Here is a 17,809-nt window from a genome sequence, read left to right on the forward strand (position 1 = left end):
AGTACTCAGCTGTATAACTGTAACTCTATGAATTTTGTTTTCCTTGCCTCTAAAATGAGGTGGGGGCAGGGGGTAAGGGGTGATAATATTTACTTTGCAGATTTCCTGGGAAGCCCAAAAGTGATTCTATCCTACACAATATCTGGGATATGGGAGGTGATCATACTAGCCATGACCCATCCTCTCTGTTTGTAAGTCATCCTCTTCCCTTTCTACTCTAAAGTTATTCTGACATTCATTGGATTTCAGTTTATGGAAAGCAGAGCATCATAATGAACTAAAATGTTCTTCTCATGTTTGTGTTAGCTATTACAAATAACTAAATTTACAGGGATTGGAATAATTACAAAAGTTCATTTTGATGCGAAAAATCTAAACATAGGATGATTCAAAAACTTTCTTTTAATATACTATGAAATTGTAGAGATATGGCAGTTAAATTTTGTTATTTTGTCCTCTGTTCTTTGTACCAACTTAGCAAAAAGTGATAGGAGGAGGTATGACAGTGGAGAGGATGCCTGGGTCAGTTAGAAGGCTGTCTTGAGCACACTTAAATTGTTTCATTCATTCATTCATTCATCACTTCAATATTTATTGAGCATCTATGACGTGTCAGACACCATGCTGAATGTTGGTGGTATAGGGACTAGTATGCAGACTAGCAGATATAGCCTTTGTCCTTAAAGAATTCATAGTTCAGAGCTAGAAGCAGACAAGTGAATAAACAGTTATAGTAATGTGAGTTGATAAATGCTAAGGTACATGAATACTTTAAAAAAATTTTTTTTAATTTATTTTGAGAGAGAGAGAGCATGAGCAGGGGGAGGGGCAGAGGGAGAGAGACAGAGTTCAAGCAGGCCGCACGCTCAGCGTGGAGCCTGACGCAGAGCTGTAACCCACCAACCATGGTGAGATCATGACCTGAGCCAAAATCAAGAGTCAACACTTAACCCACTGGGCCACCCGGGTGCCCCTAAGGTAGATGAATACTTAAGGCCAATATCTAATTTCTTGAGAAGTCAAAATTTCTTTGAGAGAAATGGTGTTTATCTTTCACAGTTCCTAACATGATTTGTAGAGGGTGAGCACTCAGTAAAGGGTCAAAAGACACAGATTCTGGTCCTAGCTCTGTCTTTGACTAGCTATATATCCTTTGATAGTCATTTCAATCTTTTTTTTTTTTTAATTTTTTAATGTTTATTCATTTTTGAGAGAGAGAGAGAGAGAGACAGAGCCTGAGTGGGGGAGGGGCAGAGAGAGAGAGGGAGACGCAGAATCCGAATCAGGCTCCAGGCTCTGAGCTGTCAGCACAGAGCCCAATGCAGGGTTCGAACTCACGAACCGTGAGATCATGACCTGAGCTGAAGTCGGACACTTAACCGACTGAGCCACCCAGGCGCCCCAGTCGTTTCAATTTTCTGAGCCTGTTCCTTCATCTGTAAAATGTGACTGATGATACCAGTCCTTACTGGGTTATTGTAAAGATCAATGGTTATGAATGTGAATTTTTAATTAATTGTAAAGATCTCTATAAAATCAGTTACATTCTTAAATATTTTTTGAATTTTAAAATAGAAACTGTTTAGTACTTCATATAATCGCTGAATGATCCTTTTCCTTAAAGAAAAAAGAAAAGGAAAGGAAAGGAAAAAAAGAAAACCAGCAGCAGGTAAGGGTCTTTCATTGTTGTCACCTTTCATTGTTCAAAGCAGGTCTGGTTTGAACTTTTCAGCACTCCAGATACTTACCATTATTCCCATTTTACCAATGAGACAAGTGAGGAGCCAAGAATTTGTCCGAGGGCACAATCTCTTCAAAGAAAGCCTAAACTGCTTCCAAAGGACTTTACACACTGGGTCCAACGAACCAAGGTGCACATTACTGTGGTCCTTTTTTTCTCTGGAGGCCCCGCCTCCACTGCACGGAAGGGGCTGGACGAGGCTTCAACTCCGCCCCGTGACGCCTGAGACCCCACCCCAATCCTTCCACCTCTCGCGGGATCTCTCGGGAGGACGGATGGGTTTAGGTCCCATCATGGCGGCTGAAGAGGCGGATGTGGATGTTGAAGGGGACGTGGTGCCATCCACGGCACAGCCAGGGTGAGGCGTGGAGACCGAGTGTCGCTGGGATGGGGAGGAGCGCGGGTGCGAGGAGAGTAACCTGGAAAGGCTGCGGGTCCGTCAAGGAACAGGGAAGCGGAAGACCATCCGCTGGGCCAGGGTCTCCTGGTGGCCAGGGAGGCGCCGCGCCCATCCCGCCTGTAAGATACACCTGAGCTCCGCGGGCGGGGACCTGAGGCCAGTGTCGGACGGCTGTTTAACCTTTTACCGGGATGTTGCGAGGGCGCCGACTTCGCCTAGCACATTGCACTCTCTGCAACAATTAGATTCCTTCTTCCTTTAGCTCCACCGCAGAATCTCGCCAGAATCCGCCCACTTGCCCCCTCCGGACAATAACTAAAACAAGGGCGAACTCTGGGTGGGACCTGAGCTCTAGAATCCTTAATTCTGTCGCTTGTAAGCCGTGTGACCTTGGGCGTGTCGTTTCATCCCTACTGACCATAGGTTTCACTTGGGGTTAGTTGTGAAAAACTTCCTGAAAGGCAGCTTGACTTGAAGGGATAGGACTTTAGGACAGCTCTGGGTTCTCCTGCATCGGCCGGACTTGCCAGTTGCTAGCAGTGTGACTGACCTTGGGCCAGACATCTAACTTGCCTGAGCTTCAGACAGCTCATGTGTAAACTGACAGTCATGGTGTGTGCCTCATGTGGTTGTTCTGAACATCAGATGAAGTAATCACGGGATGTGCTGTAGCATACAGTACAAGCTATGTAAATGTTTTATTCTTCACTGTCTCCTTACCCCCGTGGAAGGTACTATGTGGACCTAGTGAGGGGTCATTAATACTTGCAGATTCTTGGAGAACAGGCCAATGTGGTTTTAAGCAACAATCTCCAGCTTGAGAGATCTAGCCTTTTGGCTGCTTGCTTTCCAAGTAAGAAATTGATACGTACTATTTTTAAAATGTGCTTCCCCAGTCACCTTTTAGAAGTGGAAGAGGCATAGACGGGTCGGGAATCAGGTCAGGAATAGGAAGACCTCAGTTCTAAACTCAGCCAGTTATGTTGCTTATAAATGCCAACAGCCTCCTTAGAAGTCTGTTAGGTTGAGTGAACCATGTGGATTTGCTAGTCTTAGACCATTTCTTGACTTAAAAAATGGCAATTTCATATGGTCCAAAGTAATATTAGGGCCTCTGTAAATTTTGGAGAACAGTACCAACCTTGCCAGTGAGGGATTAAGATAGTGCGTCTAAAATTCTACTGAACACTAAAGCAGTATAAAAATGTGAGGAGTAATTAAATTCATATAGTCATTCTTTCCCAAACTATTAGGCAAAACTGTACAGATGAGTAAGGAGCCTTTAATAACAATCATTGTTCGTATTTGGGTAGATCAAGTTAATTTTGACCAAGTGCTCTTGCATGGATGACTTAATTTACTTGTCCCAATAAGTCCATGTGATGAGCAAGGGATACTTATCTGCAGTCCAGAGAGAAGTGAGTTGGCCTCGGAAACTCAAAATATCTGAGAGCATTGGCTCTACCCCTTTACCATAGGTTCTTTATTTTTCTGATTGTGTTTAATTTTTCTGCCTTTTTCCTTTCTCTTGCTAATGTGCTTGAGCCTTGGGTCTGCTAGTGACATCTATGATCATCTTAGATTCATGCAAGCAGGACTACAAAAGTTACTGGTTCCTGATGGTCAGAGCCATTGCCTTACCCAACTCCAAGGAGCATCATTAACATTATATTCTGCTGAGTGGTGTTCCCTGATGTTGGAGCTCCAGGCGTATGGAATGTAGTGTGAATGGTGCCCCTTGAAGTATGTAGTTACAGCTAATGACAACGTCTGTGGAACCGTTGAGGATTAATTGAAAACACACTTCTAAGTACTTGCTAAACTCTAGCTACCAAAGTTAGAAGGTGGCATTGAAACTTTGGCTTCCCTTTTACTTCTACCTTTCGTTTTCATCTTCCTTTTCTTCTTCTTCTGCTTGTCCTTAAAGTGTTCCATGGGGTTTTGTCATCAGACAAAACTAACAAAAACTAACACTAGCCACGCAGCCCCTGGTTATGCCATCTCTCAAGATTTAAAATTGCTCTCTGGTAGATTGGAACGTGTAAAATATTGCCAATGTTCAACCATTTTTTACCATAAAAAAAAAATGACAGTTATTTCAAGTTACACCTTAAAACATGCTGATGTTTCCCAAATCCGTCACCAACTCACATCTCTCCTGAGCTTGAGATCCATTTATCTAGTTCTCTGAATCTGTTTTTGGATGTTTCATAAGCACCTCAATCTCAGCTTACAAACTTTTCCCAGCACACCTGCCATCTGCCTCTCCAAGTTCCCTAGTTCAATAAATGGCACCATCCACTCAGTAATTCAAGGCACAGACCTAGACTTTATCCCTTTTCCTTACCTCTCTTCTTTCACTCCTTCTGTCCTGTTGGTTGCTAAAGGTCTGTTGATTCTAAGTATCCTCTCAAGTTTATTCACTTCTTCCTGTTCATACTGCTTGTTCCCTAGGTCTAAATTACTGTCACCTCTCTTAATATTTAATCACTCACTCTCAACTTGTCTCTTTGTCCCCCTTCTATTCCTTACTGAAGTTAGATCAGTCTTTCTTACATCCAAATCTGATCATGCTGTTCCCTGCAGTCCCTAATTTGGTTTATGATAAAATTCTCATTCCGTAACTCTATAGACCTGGGTGACCCATGTTCCACCTATCTTGTTCATTCATTCAACAAATGTTGATTGAGCACCTTTTATATGGCAAGGCCTACATATATAGCAGTTATCAAAGTAACTCCTTGCTCTCCTAGAACTAACATTCTTATTGGGTGAGAGACAGTAAAACTTACATATGGGCCAGATGGGGATACATGGAAAAAGATAAGGGGAAGTGGATGACATGTCAGCTTTATCTTATGCACTTACCCAGGAAAAGTGGGTCTGAAACTACAGGACCTTAAGAGGTCAGCGTGGATATAGTGGAAGGACTGGATTTGAAAAGGGAGGAAGCCACAGGGTTGGCAACGAATTGAATGTCCATTGTGAGGAAATAAGGGCAGGCTCAGATTTCTGGCTTGGGCAACTAGGGGAATTAATATGTTTTGAGATAGGGAATAATGGAAGAGTAGCAGATTTGGGTGGAATTTCTCAACTAAGATTTAAACATGTTAATTTATGCCTACCTGTGGAGATTCAGGTAGGTGTCCAGATGTATACACCAGAGGTGTGGAAGTTGGTAATCCTTATGGAGGAACACTGTAAAAAGATACCTGCATTGAACCTGAAGTGATACTAGTCCCACCTCCTGCACCCTTGGCAGACTTCCTTACGCAAAGGTTTCCTTCTGCTGATACAAGTCTCAGAATCCTTTGGAATGCTACCAAATCACAGTTAACACCTGAGTTAAAACCTTTTTGCCATCAACAGCAGAGAGAAATTGATTGCTTTTAGTTCATTGTACGTAATCCATTAGTCCCACAATTTATAACTACTGTAGAACTAATTGAGGATTCAAAAGTATAAACCTGTAGATAGGTTTTTGCAGCCTAAGGTACAAAATTCTTACCTCTAGAGTAGGTCTGGGAAAAGTCAGTAATTTTCTAGGAAACTATAACTTCAAGGCATAAAAAAGCAAATATTAAATTTAATTATATCCTAGATTGGGCCTTCTAAAATTTAACTGTTTGGCTTTTTTGCATAAGAAGTGAACAATGTGACTTCAGAGAGTTTTTAATAGTTTGGTGAAAGGAGTGAGAATTAACAGTTTAGTCCCCGTGGATGTAGAAAAACCCCCAGATAACCCAAGTTAATTTTTTTTTTATTATATAAGTTGTTATTAAAACATCAAGTTTTCTGTTCTCTTTACTGTGAGTATTTTCTATTTTGGTTCTTTGATCCACTGTTTTGTTGTTTCATTTTGAGGATGGTGCTGCTGTTGATGGCCTTTATGCTTTAGATATAACTAAAAGAATTAATTGTAAGGTTGAATTCCTGTATTCATATGCATGCACATCAAAAGAACTCTGAAGTGTTAGTTCATAGCCATAGAGCATGTTGTGGTTGCTGCTGCGGGGTATTTGTTTTCTCTTGAAGTTGTTTACTCTTGGCAAACAGAAATGAACAGACTAGCTGCTTAGCGGTTGAAATAGGGTGGCTTAACGCCACTGTATATAACACAGGTTAAAGAAATAGAGCAGGCATTTCTGCACTGATAAGTCTGTTTGTTAAGGGAAGAAGGGAACAAAATATTTGCGTAACATCTATACCCTGCCAGTCACTGTGCTGTGTAAATTATTTTCATTAACTGGCATAATATCCCTTTTTTTTTTTTTTTACCCATTTTCTTAATTATTACAGAAACAATGAAAATACAGCATCTGTTTTACAAGATCACTATCTTGATTCATCATGGAGAGCTGAGAATGGTCTTATTGTAAGTATTTTATGAAAATATCAGGTGCATTAAGCTACTACTTATTGCCTGGGTACCTCTTTTCTTGCTTGGTGGTTCTCAGCAGTTGCAGAGGTAATATACTGAAACATTTTTCTTGCTTTAAAAATAGGGGCACCTGGGTGGCTCAGTCGGTTAAGTGTCCAACTTTGGCTCAGGTCATGATCTCACAGCTGAGGGGTTCAAGCCCCGCTCGGGCTCTGTGCTGACAGCTCAAAGCCAGGAGCCTGCTTTGGATTCTGTGTCTCCCTCTCTCTGCTCCTCCCCCACTTGCACTCTCTCTCTCTCTCAAAAAATAAATAAACATTAAAAAAGAGAAAAGAAACTTAGTCTTAACTTCTTTTGACTTTGAAAAATGGCCTGTTGAGAAACAACTTTGGAGCCAGCTAGATTTAGGTATATATCCTTGCCCTACCACTTACCAGATTTTTGAACCTCAGTTTCTTTTAAAATATGGGGATCGTTGCAGGGTTCATTTTTTTCATTTAGCAGTTATTTATTGAGTACTTACTGTGTGCCACACACTAGGCCAGGTTCAGGGGAAACATAATTGAGACATAGTCTTGCTCACAAGAAGCTTGTATTCTAAAAGGGAGTCAGGTGATAAATAAGTAGGCTAATTAATTATAGACTGTGAAGAACATAAGATGATGGCTGAGAGTAATGGGGTGAGCCTATTTTAGATGAAGGTGTCTTTGAAGGAAACTGAGAAGGTGACAGTTAAGTTGACAAGTAACAAAGAGGAGTAGATACATGAAGAGTTGAGGAAAAACATTCTAGGCGGAAGGAATAGCAGTACAGAGGCTCTGTTTGAAAGCCAGTATCTAGAATGTAGTGGGAAAGCGGGGAATGGCAGGGTTGGAGAGGCAGACCAGAGCTCTGTCATGTTTGTATGCAGCAAGAGTAGCACCAGAGAGACCAGTTGGGAAACATTGGTGGCAACCTAAGCAAGAGTAGATGGTGGTATGGCCTGAGGTTGTGGCAGAGGTGTCAGATTTTAATTATGTTTTGGACATAGAACTGCTGGGTAGATCGGATATGGGATTGAGAAAAAAGGGAGGAATCCAGGATGATTCCTAGGTTGAATAAGTAGGTGACTAATAATGCTGGGTACAAAGTTGGGAACACGGGAGAAGCAGGTGAAGGTATATGTTAGTGAGTTTTGAATATGTTAATTTTGAGAAGCCTGCTAGATATCCACGTGGACATTTTGAGTAGACAGTTGGATATAACAGTCTAGATGGAGCCTGGAGAAGAGACCTGAGCTGAAATTTTTTAAGTTTTGAGAGTTGAAAATGAGTATGATCCTTTAAGGAGAGATTGTGGCGTAAGGGAAAAAAGTGTGGTGAGTTTTGGAAATAGGTGAAATATCTAGCAACATGCTTGCTACCTGATAACTTTTCGTACATGACAGCCATTATGACTTTATCATGGGCAAGGAGCCTGAGCCTTGGAATCCAGCAGTCTTGTGTACCAACTCTCTACTCATCCACTTGAAACATTAGCGGGGCCATGGATGCATCAGTGAAGTAATAACACCTATCTCACAGTGTTATCGTGGGAATCAGAGATATGTCTGTGCTTAGTAAATGGTAGCTTTTATTATTTGTAATCCTTGTATCATGTATTTCATTTAACAAGACATAGAAGATAATTTCAAAAAGCGTAAATAAAAAGAAAAATATTTATTTTTTAATAGCCTTGGACTCTGGATAGCACCATCAGTGAAGAGAACAGAGCTGTCATTCAGAAGATGTTGTTGGAAGAAGAGTATCCTTTAATGATCATGAGGAAAGTAAAACTTTCAGGGTTAAAAACCTGTAAATGCAAGACTTACAAAAGAGACCACTGTTATTACTAGATGGATCTTGTTTGGCCCCAGACTGCAGTTACATAATGTGTTATCTACCTATGCAAAAAGCCTCATTTTATTCCTTTGGTTCTGTTTTACTGCAGAGTTTGAGATCTGACTCAGTATGTTTGAGTTTCTTTTGTCAGCCAACTCTTTATACTATCTGAATGTTGAATAGAAATTATAGGATGTTTTACGTCAGCTGGAACCTTTAATCCATGTCCAAGATCATTGAGTCCAGGCCTTTATCTTCAGTTATAGAAGCTAAAAGCCAGAGATGTGAGCTTACCCAGGGATACAGAATTAGAATATGTAAAAGTTCTCACTTCTTACTCCACCAATTTACAGATGTTACATGGTAGGAATCTAAGTAAAAAGCAAAAAACAAATAACTGCAGGTTGAAGATTTTTTTTCCCTCAGAAGTCGTAGATCTTTATCCACAGTTTAGCCACTAGCTTCTTGTCCGTGGTTAAATTTGATGATGGCAATTTAACTTCTTTGGGACTCTGCTTTCTTGTATGTAAAATGAAAGGATTGAACAAAATGATTTCTGGTTTTATGATTTTTAAAGATTATTAATAATAGTCTGATAAACAGGTTTATTTTTAACTCTCTCATCTGTATTTTATGGATATCTACCTCCTTGTTAAGCCAGAATTTCTCTGTTCCCTTTATTCAGTTATTGCTATGTTGATTTCAGAGTGTCTGTGTACCTTTAGTTATCCTAGGTTAACTCCTTTTAGGCTTTCTTATTCTCTTACTTTCCCCAACATCATAGCTACAGCCTAGATCATTGCCTTTCAATAGAAAAATAGTGCAAGGCACATATATCATTTTAAATTTTCTAGTAGCCACATTTAAATCAGGTAAAATTAATTTTATTAAGATATTTGATTTAACCCACTATATTTAAGATAACATTTCAGCATTTAATCAATAGAAAAACATTACTGAGATATTTTACAATCTTTGTTTATATGTGGCTATCGGCTAATGCATTGAACCTTGCAATTCTCAATGAATATTTAAGTGGTCATTGGCTCACTTCCAGATACGGAAACAAATAATGAGAATGAAAGCTGTGTGAACTTTCAGAGGACAGGGATGTTTGTTTTCTTGTATCTTGGTCCTCAGCTCCTAGTACCTAGTGTAGTTCCTGACATACAAGATACATAGTCCATATTTGTTAAGGGAAGAACATCTCAGACTAATCTAAGAGTATTACAATGGGCCAGTTTTAAGAAGTTTGAGAGGGAGGGTCCATAGCAGATTTGACCTAAGTTATTTTAATTAAGGTAGAGAACAACCCTGAATTCTGTTCCCTTTAGAACTATGAAATCATACTCCCCAGTTAATCCTGGACAACCAATCAAATTCATCTATTACATTTCCCATATGTTTTAAGAAAAAATTATTTAAATGAAACATTTAAGGCTACATTCTTCTCTTAGCCACTTCTATCTAATAGGGAATATAGGAGAAGCTAATATTTTTGTAGCACACATTTTGTGCAGGTGCTATGTTTGATTTCACATGTAATATTTAATCCATATAACAGCCTTGTGAGGTATATTTTCATCATAATTTTTGCAGACCTGGAAAGGTTTTAAGAAGAACTAGTTTAGCTAAGGTTCAAGTGTGATTTTCATGATAATGAGTGCCTACTTAATATAAGTCACCTAAAAATTACATGATATTATTATTGTTTAAAAAGTTTCTTTAATAATTACACAGGTATTACTTATCTAAAAAGTCACTTCCAGAAAATTTCTGGCTTGATCAAAAGGAAAGTGATAAAAAATACATGAAGAGGTAAAATTAATTTTTAATACTCTTAACAGTATGAACTGTATTTTTAAAAATGTGTTCCTAAGCTCCCTTATTTTCTTTTTCATGTGGTGCAGTCTACAGAAAACAGCAAAAATCATGTATGTACTTATATGTCTTATATTCTAAAATTATAGGAGAATTAAATAAAAATTATAGTTGGCCTGTGGAAAAACTCTTAACCTTGGGTTGTACAAAAATATAAAATCAAAATTTCTTATACAGATGTTGGAATGCCACAAGATAGTTTTATGATATTATTTATATGTCAGAATTTCTATTATGGTCCTGCATAAGCAATTCCATTAGGTTATGGAAAAGATGTTTTCCTAGGGATATGTGGGTAAATGTTTTAAAGCTGCTAATGTGTTAGGAATTGGCTTGATTTCTATTGTCCTGTCAGTTAATTTTCACTCATTTCAAACAAAAATTTAATTTGAATTTGTGGCCTTCAAAAATTATCTAGAGAAATTAAGTATTAATATTTTATAAATATTCTTTCCCTATAATTGAAGGAAATTTGATGTTATTTATTGTTTATAACCTTTCACGTTTGTGGTCCCTCAAAGGGTAGACTTACAAAGGGTAGATTTACAATTGCCAAAGGTTTGAGCACTGAACAGACTTTGGCTTTTGTATTTCGCTGAATAAATAACAAAGAAAAATAATAAAGATTAATGGTTTGCTTGAATTAAATTAATGAGCTTCATCACTATTTTATTTTTAATTTCTTAAGGGACTGTGTTTCAGAAGTAATAAACGTAATGCCACAGTTTCTTCTTTTCTTGCTTGATATTTACATAGATTTACATGAAAGAATCAAAGAGATAATATTTCTGGAGCCAATTTAAACACTCATATACCTTTTGGGATTTGGAAATTTATTAACGTCTGCTGCTTTGTGTCCAGTGTAAGGAAGCCTGATGGCTACCACATTGACTTCCTTTGATGTCTTTTAGTGTTATCTTCACTCAGACCCAAGGATTATGTCTTTTGAGGCTCCTATCATCCTGGGCTAGAGAAGTATACAAGACAGGGTAAATCTGCCCCCAGGTAGAGGCTGCAGCCTTCTTTTTCTTCTTCTTTTTAACTCTTAGACACAGTATTGAATTTAGCCTATGGCTATCTGTGTAACCTTTAGCTGCATAAATATGGAATGTTCCATTTCAGACTTTTTTTTTGCAATTCCTTTTTTTCCCTTCAGGGCACACTCTCCTACAAAACCAGCCAGTTACTCAGTAAAGTGGACGATAGAAGAAAAAGAGCTGTTTGAACAAGGGCTGGTAAATAGTGCAATTTTTAATTTATAGTAAAATAATTCTAGAAGCCAATATTAATAGAATTATAAGGTTAATTTGTAGAGACCAGAGATTTCTTTTTAATGATCACATCTTGAGTCTTTCTGTAGTGGCGATGTTGATAGTATAGCATGAGAGAATTCCTTTTAACTCGTGTCTAGATTACTAAAATATTAAAATAGATTTGGATCAATATTTTAGATAGTTTTCATCCTCCCCCCACTCTTTTTTGGTATTAGTAAAACCCAGGAAACTGAGCTCTCTCTGTATACATAACACCAACTACCTAGATTAAAAGGAAGAAAATACTTATCTGATGTTTTCTCTTGGGGGGAAAAAAGCCCAGAAAAACAAAAAAACTTGTATTTTTGGAACGGTCTGCATAATGAGCTGAGTTCTTTTTTATTCAGATATTTGGCATTGTGCACACAGTCCGAATATTTTTTTAGTGGATGTAGTGGAAGACCAGAAATACTTCTTTTGCATGAATGTTTCACTGAGATTTAAATGTCCACAGGTTACATAATAGAAAAAAAAAAAGTACGCCAGTTTCTAATTCTGAAAATTCTCCTACTAACATGAAGAAACTTTTAAGAAAATATTTGGAAATTTTTTTCTATTAAGTGTAGGTTGTATCTTTTTCTTTAAGGTACATGTTACCCCATATGATGCTAATTTTGAAATGATATATACTTATATATAGGATATTTATGTAATATTTATGTGGGACTTATGAATGCAAATTGAAATGTCATTGTTAACATTTCTGCAGATGAGGGAAATAAAATGTATTTATATTTTTACAGTTATCACCATGACATCTATATATTCTGTGATGTCTTTGTATAAATAAATAAACTATCTTGAAGGTTTTATCTCCTCCTGAGGTTTTTATCCTGTACTGTTGATGTTTTTTATATTGGTATTTCATTCTGTTGCATGATTATCATTTTTATAACTGAACTTTAATTGACTAGTCACTTATTTAAGATTGCTGATTGCTTTGGTGTTTTGCCCCTTACTGAAGACTGTGTATGTGTGTGTGTGTGTGTGTGTATGCATGCACACATATACACACCCAATAATGGGTTGTAAATTTTTAGATTATTGTTGACACTGGTGGTAATGATAGTGGCTTCATCTGCATGGCTCAAAATTCAAAGGGTATCTAAAGTTACAGGGTGTTAAGTCCCCCTATCACTCCTGTCTCTGCCTTTAGTTCTCATTGCCGGAGGCAACCATTGTCATCTGTTCTTTGTGTATGCTTCCAGAGATATTTTGTCCCTATATAAGCAAATATGTATTTATTTATATAGATAGATAGATAGATAGATAGATAGATATCTACTTGTATACATAAACATATTTTAAACTTAGAATGTTTTCCCACAAAACTACATGGAACTATTGGTTGTATTCCCAGCCTTTTTAACCTGTTGATATAGTTTGTTTATACACTGAATTCTCTCAGGCTTTAGGGAAGGGAATTGTGTGGTACTGAATGATGAAGGAAGATTTTTCTTTCCCTTTTTTGGGCATAAAGCTCTCTTTCTTCTCTATTTTGAAATTGGTGAGTTTTTTCTTTGTTCCCCTTGTTAGTGTACCATCTCCAGTTTTCATAATGCCTAAGCTCCTACAGCCCCAATTGTCCAGATCTTTGCTGCCTCTAGAAGTGTTCCATGCTACGAAGTTATTCATTTGCCTTCATCCCACAATAAATATAACTAATTTTGCAGTAAGTTGCCCTCAGCTAGGTGTTAGGAGAAAAATTATTTAAGATAGTTGTTAATTATTTAATTTATACTTACTAAGAATTATCCTAGAAGTACGTTGAGTTTGGTTTTTTCTTAAGTTTATTTATTTATTTTAGGGAGGGCGGGGCAGAGAGAGGGAGAGAGAATCTTAAGCAGGCTTTGCACTGTCAGCACGGAGCCCGATGTGGGACTCGAACTCATGAACCTGAGATCATGACCTGAACTGAAATCAAGAGTCAGAATCGTAACTGACCAGGCCACCAGGCACCCCAAAGTACTTTCAGTTTTAAGAAATGTTCATGTGTCAGATTTTCTCATGAATATCAGAAATAAGTATATAATTAATTTATTATTTGGGTCAGGTCTTGAAGATGATTTGCCACTGTAACTCATGACCTGTAAATGTCATAACGTGACCTATAAATCTGGCCCTGAGATCAGCTTACCTGAGTTGTAGAACTACTGTGAAGATTTATACGTCAAGTAATAGAGTTGACACGTAAAAATTCCTTTTAGCTTTAAAATTGTACTGCATTCCCAGGGGCATCTGGGTGGCTCAGTCGGTTAAGCATCTGACTTTTGGTTTCGGCTCAGGTCATGATCTCACACAGTTCATGAGTTCAAGCCCCACAGGCTATTAGCACAGAGCCTGCTTGGGATTCTCCCTCTCTCTCTGCCCCTACCCCCACTTGCACTGTCTCTGCCTCTCTCAAAATAAACTTAAAAGTTAGAACACCAAATCTAGTTTAAAAAAAATTTATTGCATTCCTTTCTGTACTTCAGAAACCTCCAGATCTCCCCCCTGGGTCTCATTTTTTTTCCCATCACAGCTTCATTGCTCCCAGGCACACAGCCTTAAACAGTACAGGGCTACAGGAAGCTGTTGGTTGCAGGTCCTATCATTTGTGATTCAGTCTTGTAAGTCAGTTTACTGCCATGCCATGTAGAGTAAAAGTACTATGGGATAGGTAATGGGTATTGTAACCCATGGATCTGGGTTTAAAAAAAAAAAAAGATATTTTGAAATCAGTGTCAGAATATAATCAGTTGATTCTATAAATGGGAAATGTAACCTCCCTTTTTTGAGGCATTTGTTTTTTAGATTGGGAACCTCATGATGTGCAATATGAATACATAGTGTTAAGAATATATAAGTGGTGCATCTTCCTTTCGAAAGCTGTAAAAACTAATTTTAAATCATTTTGGTCAGTTTTCAGAAGTCTAGATTCTAATGAGTTTAAGAATCTTAGCTATATATGAGACTTCATTGTGTGCTTTAGAAAATAAAGATGGGTTGTTCTTTTAGGTTTTTCTTAATGTGACAGTTGCTTGGAATATTAAGTTAATCAAAATCAATTTCTTTTCCATTTTGATAATATAGGCTAAATTTGGCCGAAGGTGGACCAAAATTGCAAAGCTAATTGGAAGTCGCACTGTTTTACAAGTTAAGAGTTATGCCAGGCAGTACTTTAAAAATAAGGTAAGCAGGATATAAATATCCCAGTCAGTAATAATAATTGCAATAAAAATTAGTAAGCAAAAGTAACTTTTTAATTGAGGCATTAAAGTCAATGTCTGAAGAAGTTTTTGTAATAAAAGTATTTTTTATTCATAAAGTACTTAACACATGTTTATCTTCTAAAATCTGAAAGCATATCTTTAGTTTTTTGAGTATTGCTATTGGAAGTCATTGTTTCCTGGAAAATACCTTTTCTTCTTAAAGATTGGCTGCATTGTAGCTTTTAAGAATGATTAGAGCTTAGGGGCCATAAATGTTAACATGATGCTAAAATCTGTTTAATAGCAGTGAAACTTTTATAATTTTTATGTAAAATTATCTGAGAACTTCAGTAAGTTGCAGTGGTATGGTCTAGTGCTTTATCCTTTCAAGTAATCTATGCTATATTTAACCATGTAGTTTTGATGTTTAGAAAATTGTAATATGTTTTCTGCTTGAGTTCTGGGAACACAATTATACAGAATTTGAAAGGGTCTTAAGTGATACTTGGCTGTTTTCATTTAATGCAAATAATAGGTTTTACCCTGTATACAAGATTTCTCTTAGTGTCATTTGAGCATAGGAAGTAGGTAATGGAATGGATTCATTATACATCAGTCATGTGCTCCGTCTTTAACCAAACAAAAACATTTACAGGGCAGCCCACCATGGCCAAGGTATTATGGAAGAGACTAAAGATTAACTTGGTTATTCGCACTTCCATGCTTCTCAGACTCAAACATGCACAACATCTTACAGTGTTAATCTTTCTCAAAGATTTGGGGTGAAAGGATACACTGTGATGTTAAAAGAGACATTAATATGTTATGAAATATAAAATTTTATCTGAATTTTTAGGGTAAAAACAGGAGACTTCGAGTAAATAGCAAGATTGTTAAAAGCTATTCCAGGCTATATGTCCACATCTGTTTTTCTCTCCTCCTACCCTTTTGTTCTTTACACAGTAAGCCAGTTAACCTCAAGTACTGGATCCTGGGGTTCTATTGTGATACAGAATCAGAATAAGCTCTTTTTTAGGAGCTGTCATCCTTGGGAATGTCAGTCATGTACAAGATTTTTCAAAAACCATTTATGTAAAGATTTTATTTTAAATCCTTTATATTCATTGACAATTGTTTTCTTTTCCTTGACTAGATATTTATGTCTATAATAGCAGATATGGAAGATAATTTCATGCTTTAAATTATAAGCTGTATAACGCTGGAACTCTGTTAAATGAACCTTTGAAAAATAGTTGTTTCTATTATCGCTGTATTTACCTTCAATTTACTAAATAAAGATATGTGACATAGATTCCTTTAAATAATGAGCTGTTTAGCTTTATAAAAAATGATCAGTGGAAGTATCTGACATTCTAAGAATTAAGCCATTAAAAATATTTTAATATCTTAAAGAATCCCTTTGTATGACAGTTTTTTTTGTTTTTTGTTTTTATTCATTCTCTGGTTGATCTACACCAGATTCCTGTTTTAAACTTAAAATGGAAAAACAAGTGTAGTTATACATAGGTCATGATTATTTGATTAATAAAATCACCAGACCATAAATGAGTCAAATATATTTATGGAAATTTGAAATGATGATATTTTACATTTAAAGTGCAGTTGTGAATCAGTCCTTAGAAGAAAAGCACAATAAAGGTATGCCATTGACATGTACTCGGTTTAATAATTGTATTTATCATATATGTACCAGTGGTTAAATTTTTAAATGTTAATATGGGGGTTTTATCTTGATTTTTAATAAGGTAAAATTAGATGGTCCAGAGAAGGGAACACCACATCAGAAGAGCAGCAGTGGTCTTCAGATTAAAAATGAAGATGAAGGCACAAAGGCCTGGACGCCATCAGGTTTAAGGGGACATGCTGATCCCAACTTGAATGCTATAAAAATTGAAAAGTTATCTGATGATGAAGAAGTAGACATTACAGATGAGGCAGATGAGGTGACTTCTCAAGCTCCTCCCAAAATTCCTGGCAGTGATGTCTTATTAAACATTCCTAATAGTAAAAGTCATGAAACCAGTCAAGGAGAATTTATTGCTTCTTACAACCAGGAAGATTCCATATCTAAATCTTCCAAGGAATATTTTGAGAATACAAAGCAGGGTGAAATGGAAGTACTTTCAAGCTCAGGAATTACATTTTGGACTGAAAAACAGAGCACTAGTGACAAAAAATCAGTTGAATTAAATGATCAGAAATGTAATAAACTGGTGAAAAGCTGTGAAAAACATGATGGAAATGGAGTAATAGACGATGCCAGGCAGCTGCCTTCTCCAGAGCTGTGTGAAGTTCGGGAAGATCTGAGTGATGAAGAAATGCTTTTTCATTCTTCCTGCCAAATGGAGGGGGAGAGCCACGAGGAAGAAGAGCTTAAGCCACCAGAACAAGAAGTGGAAATAGATAGAAATACCATTCAAGAAGAAGAAAAACAAGCAATTCCTGAGTTTTTTGAGGGGCGCCAAGCTAAAACACCAGAACGCTATTTGAAAATTAGGAATTACATTTTGGATCAGTGGTAAGGAAGAATTCTATTTTAGATACCATTTTAAAACTTCTGATACTCTAGGGTATTTTAATGAGGCCTATTGAGGTTTTAGTCATTTACATTGCGAGTGATGCAGAGAGCTTGAACATATGAATATATTTCAATAGGCAAGACTTCAAATTTCTCATAAGGAAGTTTTCTTTGAAAGCTTTGGTACATATTGTCATCTATAGCTATTTCATCCCATCTGTCTGTTCATTAAGGGTATTTGGTCCTGGAAAAAAGGGATAATTTGCTTTAAGAAGCAGTTTCTTAGGACAGTGTTAGGAAGATACAGAAAGAAAAAAACTTGAAAAGGAGAATGTCTTTCCTAGTTTATCATGTACTTGTAAGTACAAAGAGAAAATTTGGTAACAAAAGGATAGTGTCATTAAATGTGGCTAGATTACAGAAACCTTTTCCTTAATTGCTATAAATGCTTTCAGCTTTGAACTTGTAACATAATGTGAAAGTAATCCCTTCATCTAGCTTCAT

General features: G+C 37.0%; 1 protein-coding gene across 3 annotated transcripts in view; it reads left to right on the forward strand.

Annotated features, from left to right (window-relative positions):
- Window positions 1-1,975: 1,975 nt before the first annotated feature.
- The window catches only part of MYSM1 (Myb like, SWIRM and MPN domains 1), a 37,686-nt gene continuing 21,852 nt past the window's right edge, over window positions 1,976-17,809 (forward strand). For all 3 annotated transcript variants that reach the window (XM_060624374.2, XM_060624376.2, XM_060624377.2), the window contains exons 1-8: window positions 1,976-2,099; window positions 6,441-6,516; window positions 8,234-8,304; window positions 10,122-10,199; window positions 10,292-10,315; window positions 11,419-11,497; window positions 14,648-14,746; window positions 16,533-17,305. In XM_060624374.2, the coding sequence (XP_060480357.1) occupies window positions 2,017-2,099; window positions 6,441-6,516; window positions 8,234-8,304; window positions 10,122-10,199; window positions 10,292-10,315; window positions 11,419-11,497; window positions 14,648-14,746; window positions 16,533-17,305 (1,283 nt within the window). In that variant the 5' untranslated portion in view covers window positions 1,976-2,016. The remainder of the gene's footprint in view (window positions 2,100-6,440; window positions 6,517-8,233; window positions 8,305-10,121; window positions 10,200-10,291; window positions 10,316-11,418; window positions 11,498-14,647; window positions 14,747-16,532; window positions 17,306-17,809) is intronic.

This window comes from Panthera onca, chromosome C1, assembly GCF_046562875.1.
Source record: "Panthera onca isolate mPanOnc1 chromosome C1, mPanOnc1 haplotype 2, whole genome shotgun sequence".
In the NCBI taxonomy this organism is placed as follows: domain Eukaryota; kingdom Metazoa; phylum Chordata; class Mammalia; order Carnivora; family Felidae; genus Panthera; species Panthera onca.